At 35.4% G+C, this 27,997-nt stretch overlaps 2 protein-coding genes across 2 annotated transcripts in view; one reads left to right on the forward strand and one right to left on the reverse strand.

The window, feature by feature from the left end:
- LOC139117997 (inactive tyrosine-protein kinase PEAK1-like) overlaps nucleotides 1-14,888 on the reverse strand; it is a 50,539-nt gene extending 35,651 nt beyond the window's left edge. Inside the window, exons 1-2 of the mRNA XM_070681267.1 lie at nucleotides 14,771-14,888; nucleotides 854-982 (exon numbers count right to left, since the gene is read on the reverse strand). The gene's annotated coding sequence lies outside the window, so the exon portion shown is untranslated. The remainder of the gene's footprint in view (nucleotides 1-853; nucleotides 983-14,770) is intronic.
- Nucleotides 14,889-15,369: 481 nt separating this feature from the next.
- On the forward strand, nucleotides 15,370-27,911 carry LOC139118001 (high mobility group protein 20A-like). Its single transcript, XM_070681325.1, has 10 exons — nucleotides 15,370-15,508; nucleotides 16,857-16,994; nucleotides 17,374-17,459; nucleotides 17,970-18,028; nucleotides 18,417-18,629; nucleotides 19,105-19,275; nucleotides 19,839-19,914; nucleotides 20,713-20,928; nucleotides 21,550-21,697; nucleotides 22,012-27,911. Exons 2-10 carry the CDS (start codon nucleotides 16,864-16,866, stop codon nucleotides 22,025-22,027), a joined length of 1,116 nt encoding a protein of 371 aa, XP_070537426.1. The 5' UTR covers nucleotides 15,370-15,508; nucleotides 16,857-16,863; the 3' UTR covers nucleotides 22,028-27,911.
- The last annotated feature ends 86 nt before the right edge of the window (nucleotides 27,912-27,997 follow it).

A 27,997-nucleotide genomic window follows, 5' to 3' on the forward strand; every position in this document is an offset into this window, starting at 1 on the left:
TGCCCAACTACAAGGTCACAAGGGGCTACACATTATTGTAGACAATGAAATCATTGTCCCCAGGGATGTTCAAGGACAATAGTTTGAATGGAAGCCTGGAGTGGACAGTTAGTTTGTGTCGACATTCATGATTCACACCTGAAGGCTTGTCATGATTGGTCCAAAGTGTATCTGACCTTACCACAAGGTCTGACTGAAAGAAAACTGCTTCACATTGAACTTGTTAGTGACTTCCTGGCTATTGTACACCACCCTTGATACCTAATTACCCTTGTGAATCAATCTACTTACATGTACATATCTTTGTTTTATCTCATGTCTACTTTTTTACCCTTTTACCAACCAAAAATAGATCATGGTTAACTTCAAACAAGGTTGACTTTGATAAAACTTCAGTGAGATTATAAAGGTATAAAGTTATATAATATTAGGTAGAGATATAGACTAGTTGGTCACTACACATGATCATATTGTACTTTAAGACTCATTTGACTGCATGACAAAATATTGCTTTTCAGATTGTGAGGTGAAAGCTTCATAAAAGGTTACTTTGTCAATTCTGCTTCAGAAATTACCAGCTGCTTGACAACATTATCAATTATTTTTAGTTCAAAGTGTCGTATACTCACAAGTTAAAGTAATTTCTAATAGTTGTTCCTTCCTGCCCACGCTGATAAAATCTTGAGCCGTGGTTGACAAGTTTACACTTTGCTATACATCCAAGTTGTCAATAGCAAGTACATGTTGTGCCGGTGTTTACTGTTGTTTACTTTTGTAAACGGAAACACAATAAAACACAACACTATCAAATCGCAGAAATGTTGAACAAAAAATGCATTGTATATTATCTTACCTTAGATATTAATACATGTCGGATGATATGGTTTTACACCTTGGTCACGATTCAAATCCTTCTAGTAAAATATAAATTCTTGACAAATACCACAGGACACACAGTTGTCACTGTACGGCTACAAAGAATCTGAAAACAGAATAGAAGTTCAGGTCACTTTTAAGGATGCTATTAGTCATCAAGGAAGGAGGGTCATGAATAATTCTGTAACACTAACAGTTCTATTCTTAGAAGACTTAGCTACAAAGAAATGCAGGTGCAAAAACACAACTGTAGAGAGACATTGGACTGTAATCATTTCTATTCACATTTCAGGTGAGAATTTAAAGACACACAAATACTGCATCACGTTTTGTATTGTTTCCTTAATCAGCATTTCCTATTTCCTGTACTGCTGGGTCAAAATAGACCCACAAAAAGATTTCAGTGTCCAGTGTAATGCTTTAACTACTCCGGACCATTGGGGGAGGGGAGGGGGGGGTCAAAGGTCACCTGAGACATGTGCAACCACCTGCTGTTTTCATGATTGACTGCATCCTTGAAGGAGGATGTATTCAGGACTTGAGAAAGGAAAGCATGTCTTGAGTTAATAACAGGACAAAGGTCACCGTATTGCACCCAAATTGTGAATCAATGATGTCATAACCTTGTAACACAAGTTTATTTTTACACCACTCATTGTCATGGCTACGTAAATACTGACACACCTATTGTCAATCTCACATGACGTACATGTAGATTTTCATCACTTTAACCAAATTTCCATTTGTGGGCCATGCTTACACCCATTCCCAACTGCAAAAACAGGGCTGTATCAAAACTGTATCAAGGACTGATACATTACTGGTAAATGTAATTTACAGTTATTATACGGTACTTTAAATAATTTTGTACCGAAACCCAGAACAGAATAAATTCCTCTACATACAGTCAGTACTCTAAGAAGATGTATACCAGTATCATACTGTATGTCTTGTCTGGAACAGAACGTCAGCAACATTTTCATTAGATAATTCAGTCATATTTTACAATCTTACAGGAAAAAAATATCATTCCTATCATTTTAGTAAAAACACCTAAAGACAATACTTTGTTTCTCTCATGAAGTGTAGCATGCAACACACGTTGTGTGTCTTTGTTGTGAAATGTAGTTACTAGGTGCCATAGCTATAGGGTGAAATACATGTATTTGAAAACTATTTATCCCTGTTTACTTACACAACATTTTCCCACAGATACTCTCTTGCCTTGAAAGACATACTAGAATCACATGTTCACATGGTGTGTATATTAAATTTCATGTGTCATATGTTAGTCAAGCCAGTCCACAGACACGTACAATCTATCAGCAATTATGAGCACCACTCCCCAAACACATGCTACACATGTACAGTATCATATTACAATCAGGACTAGCAAGGTGAGGTGTCTACAATCTAACACTACCATACATCCAGGTCAATATATGTATGTGTAGGCGTAGTGGATTACACACAGTGTAACCATTAACTTTATCTTATTCATAGACAGTAGAAGTGAGTTTCTACTGTCTATGCCTTATTGTATATGTATGTCACCAAATTTAAATAATGTTGTAAAGTTTTACCTGGCTTTTCATTTCAGTGAACTTGATCAACGAAGAGTAACATACTTGTATTGTACATTTTATCTGTCTTGTCAAACATTTGACTTCAAGTACACTCCATTGAGATAACATGATTGAAATTACCGGATTTTTCTGAGAGTACGCCCACTCGAAAAACCGCCCATGGGCGGTTATTTGGGGGTGGGCCGTTATTAAGAATTTTAAATTTCATCTCAGCCTTTGTCTACGGCATTTCAACTTGACTCCCCTTGAAAAAAAATACCTACGCAAAGGTCAAAAATTTTATATAACGTACAAAATAAAATAAGTTACACTTCTAAGATAATTACTTCGGCGATATATGTCCGTATCCCCCTATTTATGCTACTAAAATGCAGGTGGAATGATCCAGAAGAACGCAAAGTCAACGTTAGAGTTTGCCAAACAATGCCGACAATGATTGACAGATGAAGCAGGAGCCAGGAATTTTCCATTCTGCACGATGGGGATCATGAAATAAATAAAATGACTATCATAAAAAATAACTCTGTTCATTATTTTTTTATTTAATGTACATCATTACTTTTCAGGTTTTTTTCGCTTTGATACAAAAATCTGATGATTTTCTTCGCGTAAATTTGTTGCATTCACAAACGTAACAGTAGTAGTAATCCCTAGTAGAAATGGTATGATCCACAATTGTTTACGATTATTGACCTCTTTGCGTGCAACGAATGTGAAACACTGTATCTATTTTCACACGTTCGACTACTTTGATTAACTTGTCACACTTACAAACTAGGTCAACCTCAGAACACGTGCACACGTCAAAATCTGATCGATGATTTTCTTCGCTTTTTCGCCGAGCGGTTCTGTCTATGGCCTCTCAGCTAGGCGACTGATGCCGTATGTTGTGGGTTCGAATCCGATTGTTGAAAACAAGCCGTATTTGAATGCGTTCGACAAACCATGGAGGCATGTGATAAATTTAGATATTATTCCCTCATATTTTTCTTCGTTCAGCTCGGAAAATACTCGTGACGTAATGACCGTGTCACCACTCGTCTTCGACTCGTGGTGACACGGTCATTACGTCACTCGTATTTTCCTTCGCTGAACGAAGAAAAATATTAGGGAATAATATACTTATCACATGCACAAGCCAAGAATTCGTTATTTTTTGCAAAATAAAATAAGTTTTCCATGACGATTCCGCGTTTAAACTTTTGAACTACTTTAGGAATAAATATCAGTACGCCGTGCACAAGTTGTCAATCATTTCCAGTCGTCCGTCGTGTGCGTTAGCGCTCACGTTCGTTCGTGTGTGGAGCAAATGACAGCTCTCGGTCTACACGTAGGCTACCTTCCGCAAAGTTATACTCTATTTCAAATGTACATGTAGTATATATAGTCCTAGAAATTTATCACAGACGAAGATACGCTATTTTTTGGGAACAAATATCGACTGAATCTCGATGGCGCGAACACTAAACGTCGCGCCTGACCCAGTTTGCAATGCGTACGGAACCCAAGGTATACGCGACCAGCTTCGAGTTCGTTGTTTCCGCAAATTGTTCACGTAATTCCTTCGGAATATACAGGTGGTACACTCTTGTGTTTACATTGTTCGGATGAGTAATGTCGTAGTCTGTGAAAATATCGATTTCATTACATATTTACGAGCACACCGAAGATCGACAAAAAAAAGGTCCGACGCACCAAAATTGATGACATAGACGCGGGTTGTCGTGACGTAGAACGACCTGAGAATAAATCCCGTATTTTTAGTAAATTGGCAGTAAATTTTTACCGAATTACGGCCCTGGGCCGTTATTTAGCTACAGGTGTGAAGCAGACAATGTAGCCATTTTCTGTTTAACAGCCCTGGGCGCACTCTCAGAACAATCCGGTACCAATATCTTGTGTTTTCCATTTAAACAACAAGTTTCAGATCATCCATAGTAACGTGTCTACCAAATATCAAAGCCACCCTTAACCTTGGCCCATATCCTGCTAAGTTCATACACATGTATTTTTACTCAATCCTTCATCGAACTGGCTAATGACCAATTACAGGATGAGGTACCCATAACCCACTACCCACAACACCATGCTGGAGTCTCATGTCTCGATCGAACTCCCCATCATCCAACAGTGAGTATATTACATTGGACATCCCAAGTCTCAAAATCACCATTCTCTGATAATGAGTCATTGTACCCTAGCCACTGCTTCATGGTCCCTCCAAAATCATCAGGTCAAGTTTGTTATTAAACCAATAGGGCATCAAATGTCTAATGAATTGCAATTTAACAAAGACTTGAACATTTGAAGGCTCCTGAAAACATAGATCCTGTACAATGATTTTTACTGACTAAACATACATTGTCAAATATATGGTAATGCGTATAGGTTTCAACTCAATACTGCTTTTTACTGACTTGAAGCAGATGGGGAAGTGACAAGCCAGGCAGGATAAGGGCTACATCTAACAGTCACTTATGGATATGTGTACATCTGGTTTCTTACCAGGTGTAGCAATATGTCACTCAGTATTTATGTCAGTCTTAAATTTGAAAAGTGATTTGGTAAAGTAACATATAATAAGTATCTCTGTACTATTGCCAGTGAGCAACGTCATTTGTGTAATATGTATCTGAGTATATGGCACTTATAGCCCTTGTAATATCAGGCAGTTTGGAATTCTTTTGTTTTTATACATTGTCCTACTGATGTAAACATACACAACACTTCAAATTATTTCAAATGAATGTTTATAAACACTTTTCAAGTCAAGTTCATCTGCAAGTGTCAAGTCTGTTAAAACTGTTAAAGAACAAAATGTCCTACTGTATGTATATAAATTATTTTAATATACTTACATAATTATTTGAAGACCCCTGTAACTGTGTAACTTATAAATTATTTTAATATACTTACATAATTATTTGAAGACAACTATAACTGTGTAACTTATAAATTATTTTAATATACTTACATAATTATTTGAAGACCCCTGTAACTGTGTAACTTAAGAGAAACACATGAGCATGCTTTTCTGTGATTTGTCCTATTATTACCGGACATCTTTAAGACATGGTACATTTACATGTAGCTTTAAAAACTTGACCTGATAGTGACATTGACAGTGAATTTCCAAGCAAGTCTATGAGTGACCTTCTCAGTCCCTTGATTTTTCATGCCAATTTTTTATCAGTTCATGATTTGCACTGAAATATGGTGATACAGTGAAACCATTAAAGCTGTCACCAAGGTCAGTGGCTGAGACCTATCTCATGTCACACTTTCTGGGTCAAGATTTGTATTGATCTGAGGATCACAATTCTATGTGATATCTTTTAGATTGTCCTATGTGATATCTTTTATTTGTGTTGTTTTTACAAATCTTTTCCTAATCTATGATTACAAGATACACATACACATGTGATGGTCCGTCACATTGAAACGCAGTCTCACAGGATACAGGGTGAGCTGTGGGCTGTGACCATGTGGGAATTCTCATTGGACAGGTTGATGAACACACCAAGTACCTGGATCCAGAGAAAAGTTGAGCAATAAAGCGGCAGAGAATGGGTAAAAGTACGAAATGCACAGTGCAAATATGATTCAATAGGCACTGGACTAGAACAATGCAGATTGATCAACAGAACAACAACAAAGAAAGAAAGACTACGGTTACCTGTGAGATAAGTGTATATCCAGTACTGCATAGACGGTAGCTGTCTGTGCTGCAACCATACGTGTATGTATACATGTATATTCTGAACAGTCTACAACCACCACAAAGTTTACCAATGAAGCACTTGTTTTCGGAAAATCTACTGTGAGAAACTTGACCTTATTGTCCTGAGTCACCCTTAGGGTCAGTGACTCTGTCATCGACCTACACTACAACAAAAACACCACTCTACCCTTAAGACAGCCTACAACATTTTGCAAATCCTCATAAAATACAGATTACAATCAATGAAGTGGCCTGCAGCAAGTGTAGGTTCCTGGCAACCTAGAAATATTGACTCACAGGAGGAAGCTCTTGAGGTTGATGGCCATATGTATGTATGTCACATTTGCCACAACAATACCCATGTATCTGAAATGCTTATCGTATTCTCATGCAGTAAATTGTTTGGTTTGTTGACCAGCTGGAATGCCGCAACCAACTCAAGCCTTGCAAACAAGTCATCATCAGTTCATGAACATAAGAGGCAGACTGTTGTTGGTTCTTGTGTATGATATACAGTACAAGAGGCTATTCAACCCACGGCTCTTTTCAAGTACCTGCGTCAACACCTAAATCCCAGCGGCAGTTTGGTGGCCCAGGACTGAGCAATAACTATTGTTGTGGGGTGATGGTGGGTGACGGTAACCATTGATGTATTTTATGATATATCAGCTGTAAAATAACCCTGTCTTCAATGACAATGAAGGGATACAGCGATAAAGAGGGGTCATTGTCCCGTTGCTCTAAATACACATACCTGTAAGGTAAGCACTAAAGAAACACCAAAAACAGGACTTGAAAAAATACCTCTAGTCTTTGGTGAGATAATAATGACAACAGGAAGTGGAAGACAACAAATGAGAAGGCTAATAATATAAAACTCAGAGCATGCTGGAAGAACCCAAACGTAACTTTTGGACCACTCTAATGAACTGTGAATGCTGCAAACATTGACCACTCTGTCCAGAGGAAATTCAATGAAAACAATTCCATTGTTGCCAAGAGAACACCAAAGAAGATAAACAATGTTGTTGTTGAAGTGTATATACACAGTGCCTTTCCAAAAGTTTGGACCACCCTACAGTCATGCATTTTGAAGCAGTATGGAGGGTTAAAATTCTAAGCCCAAGGGGGTTCTACAATTCATTTTTCAATCCTAGATTTGAATGATGACTTCTGTAAATAAGCTGCTTAAGTACTTGTACTTTGTGTTTGATATGTCAACCCTTGTGTACTATTGGTTTGAAAGCAAGATTTCACAAGCACAGTAAATGCAAGCACAGTCTGTGGTAAATGCAAGCACAGCCGATCTGATGAAACAAACCATTGACATCAGGTTTTGCAATGCTGTATACAATTTACCAGTTTTCGTCCTCAAATGAACTTCTCAGAATGGCAGATATTTTTGATATAACAGATGGATATACAAATAAACAACAAAAATGACAATGATAGCAATAAATAAAACAGAAATAAATAAAAAAGAAACAGAAGAAACAACAAACAAAAATACGATACCAGAACAAGACTTAAAAAATCTGTTTACAAGTTTGAAACATATTAGCATAGTGTTAGTGTCTGAAAAGATACTGTATGTCAATAGCATTTTTTAGTTTCCCCAAGAACTTTGAAATATCATGATTGTCTTTCCACACAGCAAAATTGATCAGTGATTCCTTACCTTTATAAAAATTTTGCTTTAAATGCGCAAGGAGATTGCTATCTTAATTTTGCCAGTCAAACTTGGTTAATTGTAAAACAACCTACAGTATGTGGTACAATTACAATTTGTTCGTCTTACACTGAACAATAAACAGAGTAAATTCTGTAACAAAATTATACTGTATACATATTATCTTCTTTGAGAAGACAGTGTCATTAACCACTAGCTGGCAACTGATCAATGCAAATTACTTGATTCTCAGTGTGTAACGTCATAGAGCAGAAATGAAGCCCTGCCTCACAAGTATTTGAAGACAAATGATAATGTCTGGCCCTAACATGTCTTTCTGAGTAAGTTACCAGGGGTAAACACAGTGGCTGCCCTTGGGCTAAAATGCAAAGTGACTGTACAGTATAATTAGACAACATCGTCATTGATATGGCCTTGCAAGTCTGCAACACCTGTCTCAGTCTCATGATTTCTCAATCTCTGCAACATTTCATTAACATGCCTTGTACACAGATTTGCCAACCATAACTTTTTGCAGATTTTCATTCATTTTTCACATGATATACAAATGTTGATGTGAAATGCAATTTCATACAGTTATCATTCTTTCTTTTAAAAAATTTCGCAAAATATTAACTTCGTTTTATTTGAATAATACAAAAAAATTTGCTCATACATGAACATTAAGAAAGAAATACCATTAGAATAGGACCTTGACATTTATTTTTCACTCCAAAAAAAGGAAATTCTGATTTGATGATTTAAAGACTTTTGGAAACCATACAATAAAGCAATACAACTGTCCTAAATATCATGCCAGCAGGGATAGAAATATTGCATATTTGTACATCTACATCATATTATCATATTTCACAAAAAATTGTACAACAGCTATTACATCATACCAGTATATTGATGGTGCAAATAGAGCGATCTGATTGCTTGAGACATGAAAAGAGAACCTTAGTATATTCACAATATAGCACAGCTGGCACCTGCATAAGCTCTCGGCTACAGCAAATATCCGTTTTTGATATCCCATGTCAGAATTTCCATATACTATTATGATATTACTGATATTAACTTTCAAATATTTTTTGGTAATATTCTGTGATGGCGGGAGGATTCCTTTGTTGAGGCTAAAGATTTCTATTTTGCATGTAAATTGAGATAATCCATTCTTACAATCTAAGATTTCAATCCAAGATGACCCTGCGGCAAATCTAGGCTAAAACCTTTGGACAGCTGTAGCTATCTTCAAAAAAGATTACCTTTAATTCTCATCAAAACATACACTGAGACAGCTGTACAATTTCCTACTTTTTAAATTTTTTAAGCTTGTCAAAAAGCGGATAAAATTAATAAATAGTACAATAGTTGTAAAAGATTTAAAGTAAGAAGAAAACGTAACAGGTTGGAGTGTGCTACTGTGATCTGCTTATAGAATTACACTGATAGGGCTAAAAATTGACAGCTACTAAATTGTGCTGAATAATCTGTTGAAATTTGTAAGAATTTCTGATGTGCAATAAAGAATCCTGCTAAAAATTTTACCAGTCTGGGCATGATACTACTGTATCACTGAAATACATACAATGTATATTAAATCTTTTCAATAACATTAACAATCTGCTTCAATGCCCTGAGGGTATTTGTAATGTTTCTAACAGCAACAAGACATGCACACTGCTCGGCATGCATACATGATTGCAGATATTTACAGCAACTTATTCTTAATTGTTCCAAGTATGTGTACATGAAACCAGTTTCAAGTTAAATTATAACAAAATCTCAAAATATGGCACACCATACAAGTTCTTCAAAATCTTTCTTTGGAAAACGTGTGATTTCAGAGTGAATATGAACTAAAGTAACACAAAAGAGCCTTGTCTGCTTTATTGCATTCTATTACATCTAGCTTTCATATGTTATATTTTCAACTTCAAGGATTTAGCACACTTTCCACTAATTACACTTTAATCACATCACACTTGCTGGACAAGAACAAGCATTTGACGTTCTTTCAACAGTCTACAAGCACCATAAAAACAGTAAAATGTATCATAAATGAAAATGAAATAAACACTTTTGTTTATATTTGACACAGAGATCTTATTGTGTATTATTATTGTCATCAGACAAATCGCTGCGTACATGTATGGAATCATTTTTATGATGCTATTGTTGGCATTGTTTTCGTCAGCAAAGATTTGCTAAAATTCTCATGAGACTGGCTAACCATTCTGTGAAAAATTCTTCATGGAACAATTGATGCATTCTGATAGACTTGATGATTCAAAGCCAATGGTGACCCTCTGTAGGCTCCTTCAGGTGTCTAGACAGTTCCAACACGAACCATCATGTTCTTCAGGGACAAATATGGTGACAAGAACATTCCAATCTAGTCATGCAGTCACGCAATTTTTTACAATGTTTATATGTAAAATGTACACAATTCAGAATTTTCCAAACGCCTAGCCTAAATTAACTTGTTGTATGAATATGAATGTATGCAAACATTACAATTAAAAATAAAAGCAAAGAAATGTATGTGACATGGATTGTCAAGTTTGTACCAGAGTAAGATATCAGACAGTTAGTCTCTGTATTTATTTCTCTTGCAGTTACTAACATTTGATAATCCCTACTGGTATTAGTGTATGGTTAAGTATGTGCATGTATGTTACTCTGCTCAATAAAGTAACATTCTTTTGTGGTTTATCTCATCCCTTTGGTAAGATCAGGTTGGTATCAGCATTTTAAAAGTTCAGGCAAATGACATGATATGGTAAAACTAAGAGGACAGTAGAGGCAATAGCAAGTATCCAAAATTTGAAAGATACATGTAGGGAAAATTCTACCAAACTTGTGACTTTTTGGGCCGAAAAATCCTTAATAGAAAGTGTCCTGATTATAGAGGTGTTCAAGGAACAGGTTTCCTGATAACTGGGCCAAAATTAGAGCAATATTCTTGATATTTCTAGAGAGTCAAATTTTATCACTGGCCAGGACAGAGTGTGTTAAAATGAACTGTTCTGGGTTGTACCCTCATGTACTATTGCATCTGTTGTGCCGTGCACCTGCTGTTTTCAACCACAGAATCCCACAAGAATACAACAGTTGATTTGGACGGATGGATAGCAACGTCTTCCTGCGAAAAAGGCCTGGGGTTATGTCTTAGAATTCTCAGCAATGCTTTTAACCAAAATTCCCTGACAATAACACTTTGAAAAGAAGAAACATTCACACTCAAATCTGCCACAAAAAAGCAGAAGAGAGTTCTACCAGATTGTCTTTCTCACGGTTATTCAGCATGATTTCCTGTCAAAGGGAGACAATACAAAACTTATTGCTGCTTCAGAGGACAATTGTGTCTGGAAGAAAAGAGACCTGATATAGACTGAGCTGGACAATCAACAACTATTTCCTTCTCAGTGTTCATAACAGTCTACAGTACAGAGAGGACTTCATAACAACTATCAACCCTCTGAAGGGTTACAGTTACGGAAAGAAACCTGCAAAATATTTAATAGCAAACAAACAAAACACACAAACACTAGTACATTTATCCACTTATAAATTAACACATTGTTATTAAAGTTATTTTTCCTGTTGCAAGTTTAATTTAATAATAACGTAGTTAACAAGTAACAGTATCACACAAATCATTACTGTTCTTTGTTTACACAATATTCACAAATATGAGATATTTTCTGAAAAGAAAATTTTAGATATTTCAGAAAATAAATTTTTAAGGGCATTAGACAGTCTGACTCAGACTGTAACAAATATTTATGTGTTTCTTCCCTTTACTGCCAGGAAGAAAAATTTCAACGGCAACCCAATGAATTTCAAATTTAAGTTTCCGGGTTCAACCTTGGTTTAATTTGGCATCTGTACACACTACATGTACATGCTGACCAACTAACAATTCTTTACCTTTTGTGAGATAAAGAATACACACTACAGTATAAACAACACCTGGTTTTCTTTTCCCACAACCTTTCTGTGTTTTTTAACATGACTAATACCACATGGATGCGGCAATACCTAGTTGTTTTAACATCTGAACAAATTTGGACTTTGAAACAGACACATCAAAGTCCATGTTTAGTCCATAACTAAGTTATTTATTTTATCGATTGGGATGCTAAAATTATGCATTGACCTTTGGTCAAATTTATGACAACAACAGATATGGGGAATACCTCCCTGGCACCATTATTTACACCTACATTGTATTGACTTCACTTCCCTAAACCCTGACATATGTTTGGGACATTGAAGAGTTCAGGGTTAATTCTATTGTTACTTATTATCATCAGTGGAATATGTAAACATAAAGTTCTCTCCAAGTCCAAGTTGTTTCATTTGTTTACCTTGTTTTACACATTCCAGTGTCACATACGACGTAGTTATGACTGGTGACAAGATCTTGACACAAGAACTGCATTGTTGACTAGTGTTAACCAGACCATACGTCATTAGTTTACCTTGTTTGTAACATTCCAGTGTCAAAAACATGTAGTTATGACAAGTGACAAGCTTATGACACAAGAACTGCTGCCAGTGCATACACTTGTAGTTGAGAAGTACATTTATTATTATACCAGACCATACTAACTCACAAATCTACCCCTATCTATCACTACAGCATCAGAGAATCAGGTATCTGATATACAGAAACTCCACAACGAGGACTTTGGGATTCCTACAACCATGGATGTTTTTTCCATCCATGCTGTATAACCTCTAATGATTTTTGAAAGTTTAGGACCTTGTGGTACATTAAATCCTGCATTGGAATTCACAGTTCACTGTATTTTTTAAAATGAAAAATTCACATTTCACAGGCTATCAAATATAATCTTCATTTCAGACAGAGGATATCTAATCCTATTCTGCTTTCATCGTGGGGGAAAGATTTCATTTTGACAGGAAATAAGTGTAAAGCTGAAGCCATAATATTTATTTCAATACTAACTTTCATCAAATAATGTAATAAATATTTTGTTGAACTGCAGATATTATCTCCCACCTTCCCTTTGTCAACATAGCAAGTATCAACATCGATGGAAATATTCATCTTACTTAGTCATGGCTGAATTTTTCATGAATATAAACGGTACTACAATCAAACAGCTGTGAAATTATCAAATGGTTCTGGTTGCTGTGTAGTTCTTCAGGGTATTTTGCATGACAATCGATAAGCTTGTTACATGTTTTATAACACAGTGTGCACTGATTTGTCATTTTACATGTACATAGGCCAGTACAGTGAACATTAGTTTCATGAACATTCTCCCCACAACACAGACAGATTAGGAAACTTTTCATTCACATTACAATTATATTCATTTGATGTCTCCATAAGATGTATTTCACAGTGCCAGCAAATTTATTGCAAAAAAATTAAACTTAATGCCTCTGATTCATATTAAAACATGGATTTTTAGCTATTTAGTTTTAATATCATCATCAAGCAAAACAATGTTATCACTCTATTAATTTATTTGCAGGTGATTGCAATCACATTACAGCATGGGGTCTATACTTAATAATGGGTGACTGTATAAAGTGAGTCTTAATTTTGAAAACATAGAGTAGTCACTGAACACCTCCAGAACACATCCAGTTGTATTCAGTTTCCTTCCTCATTGTATTTTATTAACCTTTAAACCCAAACCAGTTTCCGACATCAACGTCAGCCCTGTTTGCAGGAATGTCATTTTTGGCGATAATAACTAGCTGTCTCAAATGAAATAGAGAGAAAATAACTTCTTTCATATTGTTGGCAATATTTATCATTTAATAACTGACACATACAATATGCGATCCAATAATTGCACTCTACTCTCTATGATTAACATCCTTTTGCTGTTCGGTATAAAGGTATGTGGCTTTTCGTTATTCTGTTGTGGTGACATAAATGAGGAAATGGGTGAAACCTGCCCAACGGTGTCACCATCCCACGGAAGTAAAACACCATCAAATCTTTCTGCAATTTATAGTGACTTTATTGTGTATTGTATGTAGCATATGTGAAAATATGAGTGTTGAAAATCACAATTTCTCATACACCCAAAGTAGGCTCTGTATGCAGTGCTTCCCCGACACAACTTGGAATGTTTTAATTATGTCTTTGATATGGAATGTGCGGGGACCGGGAAAGGGAGCAAATCAGTACCGATTTAGTGACATGCAATGATTTATTTAGATACAGTCCATCCATAGGGCTGGGATCGAGCAAAAGCACAACCCTCAACCATGCATGCCTCAACTGAGCACTTAGATTTGCTACAGGCATGCGACACGTCGCTTCGCGATCGGTATTGATTTGCTCCCCTTTCCCGATCCCCGAACATTCCACATCAAAGACATAATTATTTGGCAGGTTAAACAGTAAATTTAGACGTTTACTGTTTATCATGTTAAAATAACTCAGTCAGTTTGAAAACTGTCGTTCTGATGTGACTTTTATTATACCACAACGACCTATCAGAACAATGACACAAGGGAAACCTTTTATGATTTGTCACAAAACAACTTTGTCAAGTTCGCATGTACTCGACAGACAACATTTTGCAAGTAATTTTAGCGTCTGTGGCGCTTTATGCTCGTTACTGAGACCATGGAGGTGGCAGAGACTCAATCGGTCCACAGTAATCTTCGAGGTCAGACACTAGCCGGTTCCCGGATCCTCACCAGGTATTATATTACCAATGTTAACCATAGATAGTACTAACGTGACCAATGTGTCAACCTTTTCACAATATTCGCTTTGAATTAATTGATCACACGTTGTCCCGTGCCTTAAGACATAAAATCACACGGGAATGCATACCATAGGCCCCTCAAATTATCCTTTCTGACTCTCTGAAAAATCAAATTTAATCGTGAGAAAAACGTTTGACTTACCGTTCATCAAACACCTTGGGTACCAAACAGTCTAAGCACAAACACCTTTGTTATGTGAAGCGAGCGCGTTTCACTATGTAAACTGTACGTCACGCGTCACGAAAAACGGAAATGGTTTGCAACCTACGACCTCATCCTAGATCAACAAATGTTTTGCTCATTTGCATACAAAATAGACGAGCGTAAAGTATTATGGGCTGTCATCGTTAGCGCAGCAAAACTTGCAGTTATATTCGGGAAGATTTCTCCGAAAACGCATTATTTTCATACAAAAATCATATGCGCCAGTCCCACACTCAATGTGGTTAAGAAATTCGCTCATCTGAAAAATAAATGAGACACAGTATACATCGCGACGACTGCATCCATTGAGGGAGTCGCCATTTTGAATAATTATTACCGCGCTACAACCCAAACAATGATAATATTTCGCAGTTTTGTATCGATGAATGTGGACCTTAACGATCGCTTTTGTTCTGTGGATTTTGGAAAATAAATCTGTGTACATAACAAAAAATCTGGTTTAACAGGGATGGCAGTTTTACGTTACTAAGCAGAGTTGCACTTCGAATTACTTTTTTATTAGTGCACGCGTGACCCGAATGTCATGTGAAACGGCCAGGGTCATGCACTTCCTTCAAGTTGGTAGGTGCAGCTGCGACGTATGACTGCAACAACAGTGACTTTCTAACCCACCACTGACCAGCCAACAAGTTGCACATATTTGATACATTCTGGGTAGGTATTTGAACGCGTATGAAATTTTCTTTTATCCTCAGAAATGTTTTTGCTGGTATATTCAAGTAAAAAGAATTCATACTTATTGATATTGACATAAATGGATCTTCCTATTCCTTACCATTCATGCTTAAGTTACTATATTTGCAAGTATGGTGTAAAAGTTTTCCAACTGTTTTTCTAGTCATCATTCATGTAAGTTGTTCTTCTGCAATAAAATTTCCGGAAAATGAAATAATCGAACCGAGAACCAGATGTGTTCCATTTTGCAAAAGCAGCCATTATTATTTCTTCTGAGTTGAAGTTGAACAAAGTATTGTCCGTTTGGTACAGTTGCAATGTCAGGTCACAATCCCCATGGTACGGTGGTCAGGTCATAACGTCCTGCAAGCGTTGTATTTCAGTATGCGCAATGCAGTGCCTTGATTGCACCAAGAGAAGAGTCAGGTCTAAGGTGTGCAACTCTGGTCTGCCAAGGGTAGCAATCAAAGACAAATGTTAAAATGACAGATTCCATTTTCTTGTTGCATCACTGCTGCGATCATCATCATTATTATCAACATCATCATCGTCATCATATAATCATCATCATCATCATCATCATATAATCAACATCATCATTATTTCCCTCCTGTTTACTATAATACTTGAATTCTGCAGTAATAAAAATTTACAGAGATACCTCATCTACAAGGCTACAAAAATTGTTGGCACAGATGAAGTTTGGATGATCCCATGTTGTATATTTTGATACACATTGGTTAATAAGTAGACTGAAATTCATGAAACATTCAGCTGTGTGCAGGCCACCCAGCACTCTGCGACCTACGACCCTACATTAGTGTAGTGTCAGAGGTCGCAGAGCGCTTGCTCATGGCTGACTCTTTCAGCTGCTGCTGTGCAGTGTGCTCAGAAGGTTTGGTTGAGGTCTGATTGGTCGATTATCACTATTCACAGCAACTCAGGAAGTCTGTATTATTCAATTATAACGGTAAGATTCAGCGAATCAAATGGATAACAGCTTCCGAGATGCTGCACATTAGCCCTCTTTCAATCTTGTAGATAAGTCACAGTGAAGGAAGTCATATTTCTTACACTGTATATCAACACCATTGTTATGTGAACATTTTCAATGTTTGAACTGAAAAATCACATTTTCTAACTGATATCCCTATTCGTCAAAAGGGGCCCTTTCTCATCCTTTGGTGCAAAAGTTTAATGTAAAATCAGGTGCTTCAATAATCATCTTTACTGACAGATAAGAAGGAAGTGAACTTAAAATTTTATCTACAAGAGATTGTCAAGATGATAAAGATTTTTTCCTTTTATCATTGACTTTTTATTTAAGGTTCAGAATGGATCTAGGAGACAGCAACTCCAACCAGGGACTTATGTCCAACCCAGGGGCATCAAGCTCTTTGTTCAATTATGAGAGTTTTGATGATGATGTTTCCAAAGAAAGTAATGATTTGACAGTTGATGCAAGGTAAGATTTTTGTTATAGTCAATCCCATTCTAACAAGATTTATATGTCCACACATATCAAGTCAAGTCTAGCTGAAAGTGAGGCCAATCATGAATTTAAAGTCCAAACTCTCTCCACAAGCTCTATTTGATTAGAATAGCCATCCTTTCAATGCCCATCAGTCATCTGAATTTCAAGGCTTACTTTTGAAATTTTGAAACCCAAGATGAAATACTTGTAAAAGATTGATAGTAATGATACTGTGCAGTTACAAAAAGGATAAAATGACCAGAACGGTCCAGCATTTATGGGCTATAGTTTAGATTGTCAGTTCCAATGTCCCCAATGGAAGATGTACGTTTGTTGATGACTAATCATGCAGTAATTATTATATTGACAGCTTCACTGGTGCAGATGGTCCAAATTTTACAACGACAACAAGTCAGTCACTCAATAATCCAGAACTGATCACAGATATTTCACAAGGTAAGATTCAGTATTTGAACTGCTTTTTATGTGGGAAATGCAAAATGGTCAGGTATATAATTTGATGATTTTAGTCAGTAGTTAAAATTTCTATGAAAATGCATGTCTCAGTTTTTAACGGCAAGGTATATGTCATGTTCAGAACCATTATGTTATCAGTTTTGTCATTGTTTTGTAACTAGCCCAGAAATAGTCATATCAAGATATATCCATATAGACCATGGGTTAGCTGGTATCTGACAATTGCCTGGTCAAAGCAAATCCTTTTCAGCAAAGTAAGAGTGTCAAATAAAGTTAGGAAATTTGTATATTCAAGCCACCATGATCAATCCATTCTCAATCTCTGGTTTTTGCATTAGTTCTTGTTCACATTGAATATATACCAATACACAATGATAATCCTTCGTTTTCATTTGTTTTGCCAAACTGATATTTTGTTCTAAGGTAAAGCTTTACAAAAGTAAGCAGCAGCCTATAAGTGATGCAAGATTTGTTTATTTTATCATTCAGTTGAATTGTTACAGCAAGACACTTCATCACAGGACATTCAAGAAACACACAAGGAGGAGGTAAGAAATTATATGTATAATTGGAAGACAGGTTCCATAGACAGTGAAAGCTCAATTTCAACTTCTGTAACATTAGTTTCACTGTTATGAAGGTAGGGCCATTTGATACATTAAGGACTACACTATGGATAAAGAATGTTTTTTTGAAAATAAGGACATTTTTTTTCAATGAGAATTTTTTGAGATAAATCATCCACCCTTTCTGAGCATTTTCTATCGTACATGGGCAAAGAGATACATAGAAATAACAACAGTTGGTGGAAAGTGCTTGTGTCTGACAATATCTTGCTGTCATATGTTGCAAAAGGTGGAGTTGAATGTTTCTGATAATGCATCTATACATACTCATTGCATCTCATACTGCTGCATTTTTTTCACTCTTCAACAGAGGACGAAAGGCAAAGGTGGCTGGCCAAAAGGCAAGAAACGAAGAAAGCACATCAAGGACATCAATGCACCCAGGGCACCTCTCACTGGTTATATTAGATTTCTCAATGACCGTAGAGAGAAAGTGAGAAATGAAAATCCCACCTTATCTTTTCCAGAGATAACAAAGATGTTAGGAAATGAATGGAGTAAGTTATCTCAAAGTGAAAAACAGGTATGGTGACATTTTCTTCCCAAGGCTAAGGATTGTGAAAAATAATTGAAATGAATTTGGGAAACAAAAAATATTATAGTTACGTATCTCAGACTAATGATGCATTCTGAACTTCAAAATTATTTGTGTTGACGTCACCATTCAGTGTAGAATGTTAACAGAGCCTGAACTAACAGTCTAACTAGAGCTTGATATCAAATCATAGTAATGCTACTTGGAAAGGGCTGATTGTTTATGCCAAATGTCATCTAAAACTGCGTATAATGTTTTTGACAAGTATAAACGTGACAGCCTGCAATATTCCATTGCTGATAACAAATGCAATTTTGATTTGAATATTGGAGAGCATCTGCCCAGGAGGCTATTCTTGTTCGATTTTGTACATGTGTTTGACTTGGTTTATAGTGTCATTAGATGTACTTACGTGAACTTGAATTCAAATTTCTCTGTGCCTTCTTCACCCAATATTAAACAGCGCTATCTGGATGAGGCTGAGAAAGATAAAGAAAGGTACATGAAAGAACTGGAACAGTACCAACAAACAGATTCCTACAGATTATTTGCAAAAAAGTTACAAGAAAAAAAGAGAAAAGCAGAAATGATGGAAGATGCTGAGAATCGTGGTGTCAATGGTGCTCCGGCAGAGGTTAGCTTGCCTAGTTTGTTTCACAGAGGTTATTCATATCACATAAAATATGATTTTATGACAAGACATTGGTAGTCAGTCTTGTGACAACATTACCTGTGCTGTGTGCTACATTTTGTGAGTCATTGAACACTGTATAGTGTCTTTAATTCTGATGTTACTCTGATTTGATTGGACAATTACATGATATGAAAACTCAGTTCTACTTATATAGTCAACATATTGTCTCTGCTTTTGATCACAGAGTCAAATTTTGAACATTAAACTTTATTTCTTGCAAGTCATTTGTCATTGAATGGATTTATTGCCCTTCACTGGATTTGTTGAAAGTTATTCATTGCCATGCAAACCTTAAAATTGTTGTCAAATGGAGTGTCAATGAATAAAGTTATTGTCATCCTTATCTGTACACTGTTCAGAAAATAACCAGTGATAAAAGTCATTCCTATCCCAATCTGTATACTCTTTTAATAGTCTTCAGTCAGTGATTAGAGTCATTCCTATTCCAGTCCGTACAGTTTTAAAAATCATTTTGAAGTCATTCCTATTATTACCTTCCACAGTTTGACGATGGTGAAGAGGATCTTCCAGGTTACGATATTCCAATTTTTACAGAAGAATTTTTAGATCATAACAAAGGTAAGAACTGACTAAGTGTGAAGAAAAATTGTCCACTTTTACTTATTTTGTGCACTCTCTGCCAAAGAATTGTGTGTACAGATCTATTTCAACTGCTAGAACTGATTGGGGGGGGGGGGGGGGGGGGAAGGTATGAACCATCCACTACCATGGTTTGGCCCAATGCAATTACTTTCAGTATCAAGATGGTCCTGTGAAGGTCAAATGTGCTAAAAAGTGTAACCTTCAAACCACAACCCCATGTCAACTGATAAAGTCATGTGACATCAACTGAACACGGTGCAAAAGGTGAAGCAAATAGTGTTAGCAGTGATCGTATCAAATATACTTTTGACTTGCTATAGATTAAGAAGATATAGAACGGTTAAATTTAGTTTCCTTGTGCTGTACATTTAGGATATAGCACTGTTTCAGAATCATAAATTTCATTTTTCAACTGATTTCTACATGTAATTTACTAGTGTATGAGTGAAAAGGCAACAACATAGCTGTAAATAACTCCTGGTAATGATTTTCAGTGTACTTATGTCATTGATAATACAGTAACAATGTCTCAGTCATACACTTGATGATCTAGAAGCTTATAAAATCTTTAGATATATTCACCACTATAAAAATCTCTCAGCCTTAAAAAATTCCTCTAAAACATGAACTTGTAAGTAAATCAAGCACAGTCACCCATTTAAGTTTTTTCAATCACATAAGGGTTTATTTCAAAGGTTCATCTTGAGGTCACATAAAAATTTTTACAATTTAATATGAAAATGTAATATCTTTTCTTATTTTCTACTTAAACAGGGAGAGAACAAGAATTACGTCAGCTCAGAAAAGCTAACACAGAATATGAAGAACAGAATGCAATTCTGACAAAACATATTGAAAACATGAAATCAGCTGTAGAGAAACTTGAAGTAGAAGCTGTCCAACAAAGGAATCACAATATGGCTCTACAGCAACATTTAGAGGCACTTAGGGGGTCATTGACCTCCAATTTTGCACATGTACCATTGCCTGGTAAGTTTCTAAATATTTTATGGCGTTTTAAGTTGCATTTTGGGATTTGACAAATTGTCAACCATTTTACTGATTGAATTGTTACGTTGTTTGTCAAAAAATTTACTATTTGAATCAGTCTAGTCGTACGTATTGTAATCTGGATGGAAGGTTATCTAAGCATGGTGTGTGCAATACTTCCTTAGAGTAATGCTAAAAATACCCAGTACATGTAGTTGCAGTCTTGCAGCTTACAGTATAGGTCTAGAACCTCATTTAGTTGAATATCAGAGCTGCTTTTCTGTAGTGATTTTAACTTATGGCACAAGTAAAATGTGTACAACCCATTTGATATGAACTCAAAGGGTTTTCTTACGGTCCTCTTTATCCAACTGTGATGACTCCCAGGGTATAAATAATGCAAAACATTGTATGTGCCCACTAATCTTCACTTTTGTCAATTCAACTTGACCTGACATCATGAGTCACAAGCACTCTTGTTCGTACTAGTTTGTTTATGCCGATATAACTGACGTGACCTTGATGTTTGTACCAAGTTTACCTGCATGACCTTTAAAATTTTGACAACAACCTGATGTGTTACGCTTGTCATATAATCTATTTATCATTTGTCTTTGACAGGTTCAAATGAACTGCCATCCATGAACACTATAGACAACTACATGACAAAACTTCACCAGATAATATTAGATTCACCGCAGGAAAATGAACCTCTCATATCAACAGTTCGGGAAATTATTGGAAGATTAGATTATCAAAGATATGAAAGGTATGTGTGATGGATGATCTCCATTTCAGGTCCATAAATCAAGCATTATCCAAATGTATAATAAGAAATAAAAAAGTGGGATGTATAAGTATTCTTAAATTTTTGTTTTTAATTAAACATATCAGTATGTAAATTGGTGACATTTTGGGACAATAAGACAACAGCAGTGGACTTCATTGAAATCCTTTTGTGAATAGGCCTGTCTATTGGAGTGTAGAAGGATATCTAAGCAGTAAATATCATTGACAACATCATTTCTATGGAAATCTTGCAACTAAGTTCATTTCAAAATATGATCTTTCCATTTTTTCCAGTGATCCCAAACTATGATACATGGACTGCCCCAATCACAGGACAATTCTTTTCAGCATAGCTATGCAAGCCTACTTCAAACTGCCATTAGAAGCTATACAGCTATAAAAAGCCAGTGGTTTTGTATATTTAGATGTTAGGGCAGGTCTTTCAACGATACTTGTACACCATTTGAAGAGTGTGTACAAGGAACAACATGCACCAAGTGCCATGGATCAGAATTCTTTGATAAACATTATCCTGTTTTGGTGAAGAACTACTAAACAGAGACAAGCCAAAGATACTCTTGTTGTATATCTTTATTGACAACTCAGATTGTGTTTTTGAAGTATGCATAGAAATCTGCCCAAGGTAAGATGTATATTTCCATCTTTGTTCTCTGACAATATGGAGTAGGCCCTTGGATTTGCAGTGCATTGACTCTTCCATTACATGTTAACAGAGCAGTAAAGTTTGTCAGTACGACATGTGATAACAGAGAGATCTGTACCTTCACTGTCCTTTTGACAGAATCTTGTAAATATCCAAGTGTCAAGGCACAGATGTTAGTTTTATGTTCAATACTAAAATTACACATGTTTAACGAATTGATACCGTATGATAAAATTGTGTATTGTAACTTATTTTGTTACCGATGGAGTGTCAGAGAGAAACCACACTCCAAGCCAGTGATGTACTCTAACAAGCCTTACATCACTGCCAGCACTTGCCAAAAAAAATGGGGATATATTGCATTTCTATGAATCAAAAAGGCTGACCGGTTATGATAATACTGGTATAATGTACAATATAACCTTGCTTAGATCCAGAATCACAGAATAATACAAGAGACTACATTTTTAGCTTGTTTATACCCAGTGTTATGATTTTTAAAAAAATCTTGTTTTCTAATGAGCAAAGATCTCATGGTGATATGAAATGGTTATATTCACATGCCATTGTTTGTTATGTATTACCATAGTCCCCAGTGGTGATGATGTGAGTGAGCATTGTTTGAGAACACCACTGTTTGGATGGTGCAGGCAGACACGCAAGCCATGAGTGAGACTAGCAAAGTTACTGTGCCTGTCATTAGCATGACTTCCACAAAACGCTGTAAATGTACTCTTGTGATATTGCCAAGTTTGTATTCTTCAGTGCCCCATGCACCTTTCAATGATAAATGGATATTGTGTCTTTCAGGTACAGCTTCCAAAAAATATGAAATAATTTGGCTACAAATACCTCCACCCAACTAAACCTTTCTGTATATTGTCATAATGATGATGTGTAATGGTGAATTCATTTGAAGTGTACCCACCATTATTCCTTTTCACCAACATATGATTTCATTACACCATTTTATTTCTGTGGTCAGGTCTGATATACATCAGTTTTATTCACCAGCATTTCTAGCAGGTCTGAAACCTCATCTATTTTGTTATTAAAGCATACCAAATATTCATTTGGATGTGATGTGCATATAAAATTATTTCAAACATGTTTCACAGCTTTATATCTGATTCTTTAGCCACTGATGAATTTGATGGTATTCAGTCAAATTTTGGCAAAATCTGCGCTGTGCTGTGCAGAAGTCAATATCTTTCAATGTCTTTTATGTTGAAAGCAGTGGAAACACAGCCATGAACAGTTGTTGTGCTGTGTTATGTTATGGTTTACATTACCAAGCATAAGATCAAATTTAACAAAAATTTTGTAGTGTATTGTGTTCTATTTCCTCAAAGTTTAATTTTGAAACAAGAGAATGTCTTCTGGCATTCAGAGAAACTTTACAACCCAATGTCTTCTGGCCTTAAGACAAAGTTTACAACCCACATGACCTTTTGTGTGATTACGTCTGTCTAAATGAAACACATTTGGCAATGGAGTTTCAACAAGCCAACAGACAGCTGCAGACATATAGAAATTGATGAATTTGCTCATACAACTGTTTCAAAACAGCCACATGAAATGATACTTTGAGTCTCTGAAAGTTATATTGTGATCAAATCATTCTTTGTGTACAACTGTTCATTAGAGTTTTATTTCCAAAGTTGACCAGCTCATTGAAATTTTTTTATGATTGCGTCATAAGGAGAGGCAAGTGGGAAGATTACACTTTGTTATATTTTATCATTTCCTAAATACCCCACTTCCTTTAAATACTTTGTCAAGAAAATCTCATGAGAATAAGTCACATGTGCAAACTATAAGCTCAAAAATTGTCCTGCTATTCATAATCCTGGTTTGATATTGTGTTGTAAATATATAGTCTTAATTCAAGAGCAGAAGTCAAATTCCCACCCCCATTATGTATTTGACAGTTTATGTGGTTTTACAGAGGACATTAGGTATCTAGTAATGTATAGTAATTGTTGTAAACTCATGTTTTTAACTCCAAAGCAGTCAAGTTGTAATTCCCTAAAGTCACCATACCAGTGTATCTAGCAATAATCTTTGACCAAGGAGCTGCTCTAAGTACTAAAAAAGTAACAATGATGAATGCTTGGAAGTCAGTCTCACAACAGTACATCATCGGATTTCCTTTATATCAAATTTCTAAACCCTTGAAACGTTTTAGTACTTCCTATTTATTTTAGATGTAAAATTCTCACCACATAGAAAGCTTTGCCTGATGTCATATGTAAGAAAAATTTCTGTAGTAATTTTGTATGAAAATATGAGCAGAGATGTTTTCTTTATGTAAAATATTGTCACTTTTGTCCCATAGGGAATTTTGTTCTGTAATAATAAAAAGATAGAGTTATTTTTGCATGATTATATTTTTTTGCTACAAAAATCATCAATGTGCCATCACAAGTGACTGGGGACTGTTGGGAACAGGTTTTATTGAAATGTTTTCATCTCTTGTGTAAGGATAATGACCTTTGCCCTCTGACCTATTTCTGAGTTTGAGTGCCTGATGGCACATGTCAGTGGCCATAAATATCTCACCTCTCAATAAGTTTGTATTTGACTGTTCATTAATCATTGGATTGGAGTAGGTATGAAGATCTGTCTCTCAAGTGTGCTTATAACTTGCAGTTGTTTTCAGTTTGCAAATGTTTTTTTTATTTGATAGAAATAGCGTTAGGTCAGTGAAAACTCTCCTCAGCTATAAATGTCATGAATGTAGATGAACATGGCTATAATAAGCATTTCTTGACTTCTGTAACTGGCAAGACTTCAGTGTTTTTCAATCTTGAAGACAGCACAGCATTTCATTTGTTTTATGGTGTCATTTTTGTCAACTCCATTGGTCATTTCTCCCTTTGTGGATTTCTTACAATTAGAATATGGAAACTTCAAAAAAAAAAGGCTGTACATTCATGATAGACAAAACAAACGTACTATTTAAATAACTCGATGGCCAAAGTATAAAAATAGTCTTTGTAAGACTGTGGTAACAGGATAATTTCATTTTGTCACTAGCCAGAAGAAAAAAGCGGCATTACTTCAGAAATTTTGATTTCTGTGGTGAAGAACTTTCACTATATACAGACTTTTTCTAAGTTGTGTTCAGTTAAAAAAGAAAGATGAAAACAAACAGGGTTTTAATACACTGATACCCAGGTTGTCCAAAATACAGGTACTGAATTGTACATGGATCTGATATTGCTCAAGATTTGCTGTCACAAAGATATGATAATGAGTTATGACATATCAACATTATGTAAGTGAAAAAACAATAATTTGAATTATTTACAAGTTAGTTCAACAAAACAGAAAGCATTTATTCAAACATGTATATTTCACAATTTGCTATGTTGTCCATTATCAGATACTGAAGTTTAACATAATTTCTATAACTAAACTACGCCCAAAATGAAATATCTTAAAACATGCGGTTTCAGTTGGGTTAATAGCCATATATGTGATATTGTAATGACTTGTCTTAGAATCCTACACATATTTTTTCATATTACATTTTATTAATTATACTTTTTTGAGTGATTCACTTAAGTTTTTTTCTGTGAACTGTAAAATTGTAGAATACACCTTACGAGTCATAAAACACAAGTATCTGTACTGTAAGTGACAAAGTGGTATGGCCTTGTCTGGTTGAACTCAACTTTCAGCGATGAGAAATTTCATTTAATTCACATACTTTGTCCCATTTTATCCACGGTCAAACTGATGAATATTGTACTATTCTGAAACACAAAATGAAAATATTGAAATAACTGACAAAATATTAATTGCTTGAGTTTTAAAGTTATCTCAGATCTGGTGGTGAAAAAAGAAGGCAATTTCAAAATCACTTACCAGAAACAATTTACTGTTGTCACTGTGCTAAAGTTTAGGACCTGTACATTTGATTTGAAAGAATGTTTGCAGATTGAAGATGTCTTTTTTCATACGAATTTTGATCAAAGAGTGAATGAAGCCCATTGTTAAGTGTACCAAGCTTTATTTGTAATTTGGTAAACACTGATGCGCAGTTATCATCAAAATTTTAAAGAAACAAAGATTTGATATAAAACCATATGCAGTGATAAAACAGTTTTATCAGTTAAATGGATGGAATGATAAAAGTTTTACACTTTTTAGTTCTTTTTGCCCAATGTAAGCATTTTCCCAGGAAAGGTCAAATGCCGTAGAAAGATTTGGAGTATGGTATGATTTTACATAGGGTCAAAGGTCAAAGATGAATAATTACATGACAGGCATTGTAGGTTAAAGCCATCAAGTTTTTGTTATGACAGTAGAGATAGGCAAACTGGTATTGGACAGGTTACCAATCTGTAATCTTTTGAGTGTACATGTACATCTTTTCATGGATACTGAACTGATATTGGTTTTTAGGATGTTCAGTTTATGAAAAAAAAAGATTAATGTTGTGTGCAAAGCCAGTTTTAATAAATATAATTTAGATAAAATGAACACTTGTTATTCAGAGCAATACTTTCCATACTTACCGCCTAATTTTACAAGATGTCAAACAATCCACTTTCAAAATTTTTGTAAATGTCTGAAAAGAAGTATTTCTGACATATACTAAGTTGCTTTCAGGAGTTCAACCCCTTGTGTTTTTCAGAATGTTTCTGTTCAGAAATACTGTTATAGATGTCACAAAAGTTCTCATTATTTTTTACGTTAGTTGGTAATAGCCATGAAGTATGATGGAATGGTACGAAAAATTGAGTTTACATCATTATCCCATCATTATCCCCTGTGTATAGAAAGTACGTTTATATGAAGTTGTTTTGATGAATATTTGTGAACAAATGAGTTAGATCTGTCTTTGCTGGTCAAGTTCAAATGAGTATTTGTTTATGGACAGTAGATAATAAGAAATGCTACAGAAAAGAATCATTGGCTGATATGATTTCATTGGTGTTTAGCAATTGAGATGTATTTGACAGCTGAAGGGGATCTGTGATTAAGATTTGTCAATCTGATGGTTGAATATCATACAAAGGGAACAAAGTTGACTTATTTCTTTGATCTTAAGGGGCATGGAATTTCATCAGGGTAGGGTAATATGCTTGCCTGAAAATTTTTTAACCCACTCCTTTGTACATAATTTATATATACATATTTGAGAGAGCAAATATTTGTGAAAGATGTGTATGAACAAATGCGTTAAGCTTTACTCAGTTCCTTGTTTTCAAATGGTTCCAAGATAAAGCTTTTCCACAATACCAAATATTTAGTCATTTAGTTTAAACATTAAGGGTGCACACATGTATTTGTGATCATGTGACGGTGAAGGACACCTTATCTTTCTAAAAAAAATGCTAATTTTCCTTTCAATAACTTTGAGATGGGAACTTTTCAAAGACGGAGACAACCAAATAATTCATCAGTGCATAGATACTTAAAAGACAACTTTCACTCTTTGTGAAGTCTAAAGAAATGTTTTCTTTCTGGATTATATTTCATTGTTCATAATAAATATGATTTATTAAAAAAGCAAGAACATGTTATTGTATCACGGGATGTGACTGTTATACTGCAGCATTGCAATGATGACACTGAAACTGAGTGTATGTGTGAGTGGGTTTC

Source organism: Ptychodera flava, chromosome 18 (genome assembly GCF_041260155.1).
Source record: "Ptychodera flava strain L36383 chromosome 18, AS_Pfla_20210202, whole genome shotgun sequence".
Taxonomy (NCBI): domain Eukaryota; kingdom Metazoa; phylum Hemichordata; class Enteropneusta; family Ptychoderidae; genus Ptychodera; species Ptychodera flava.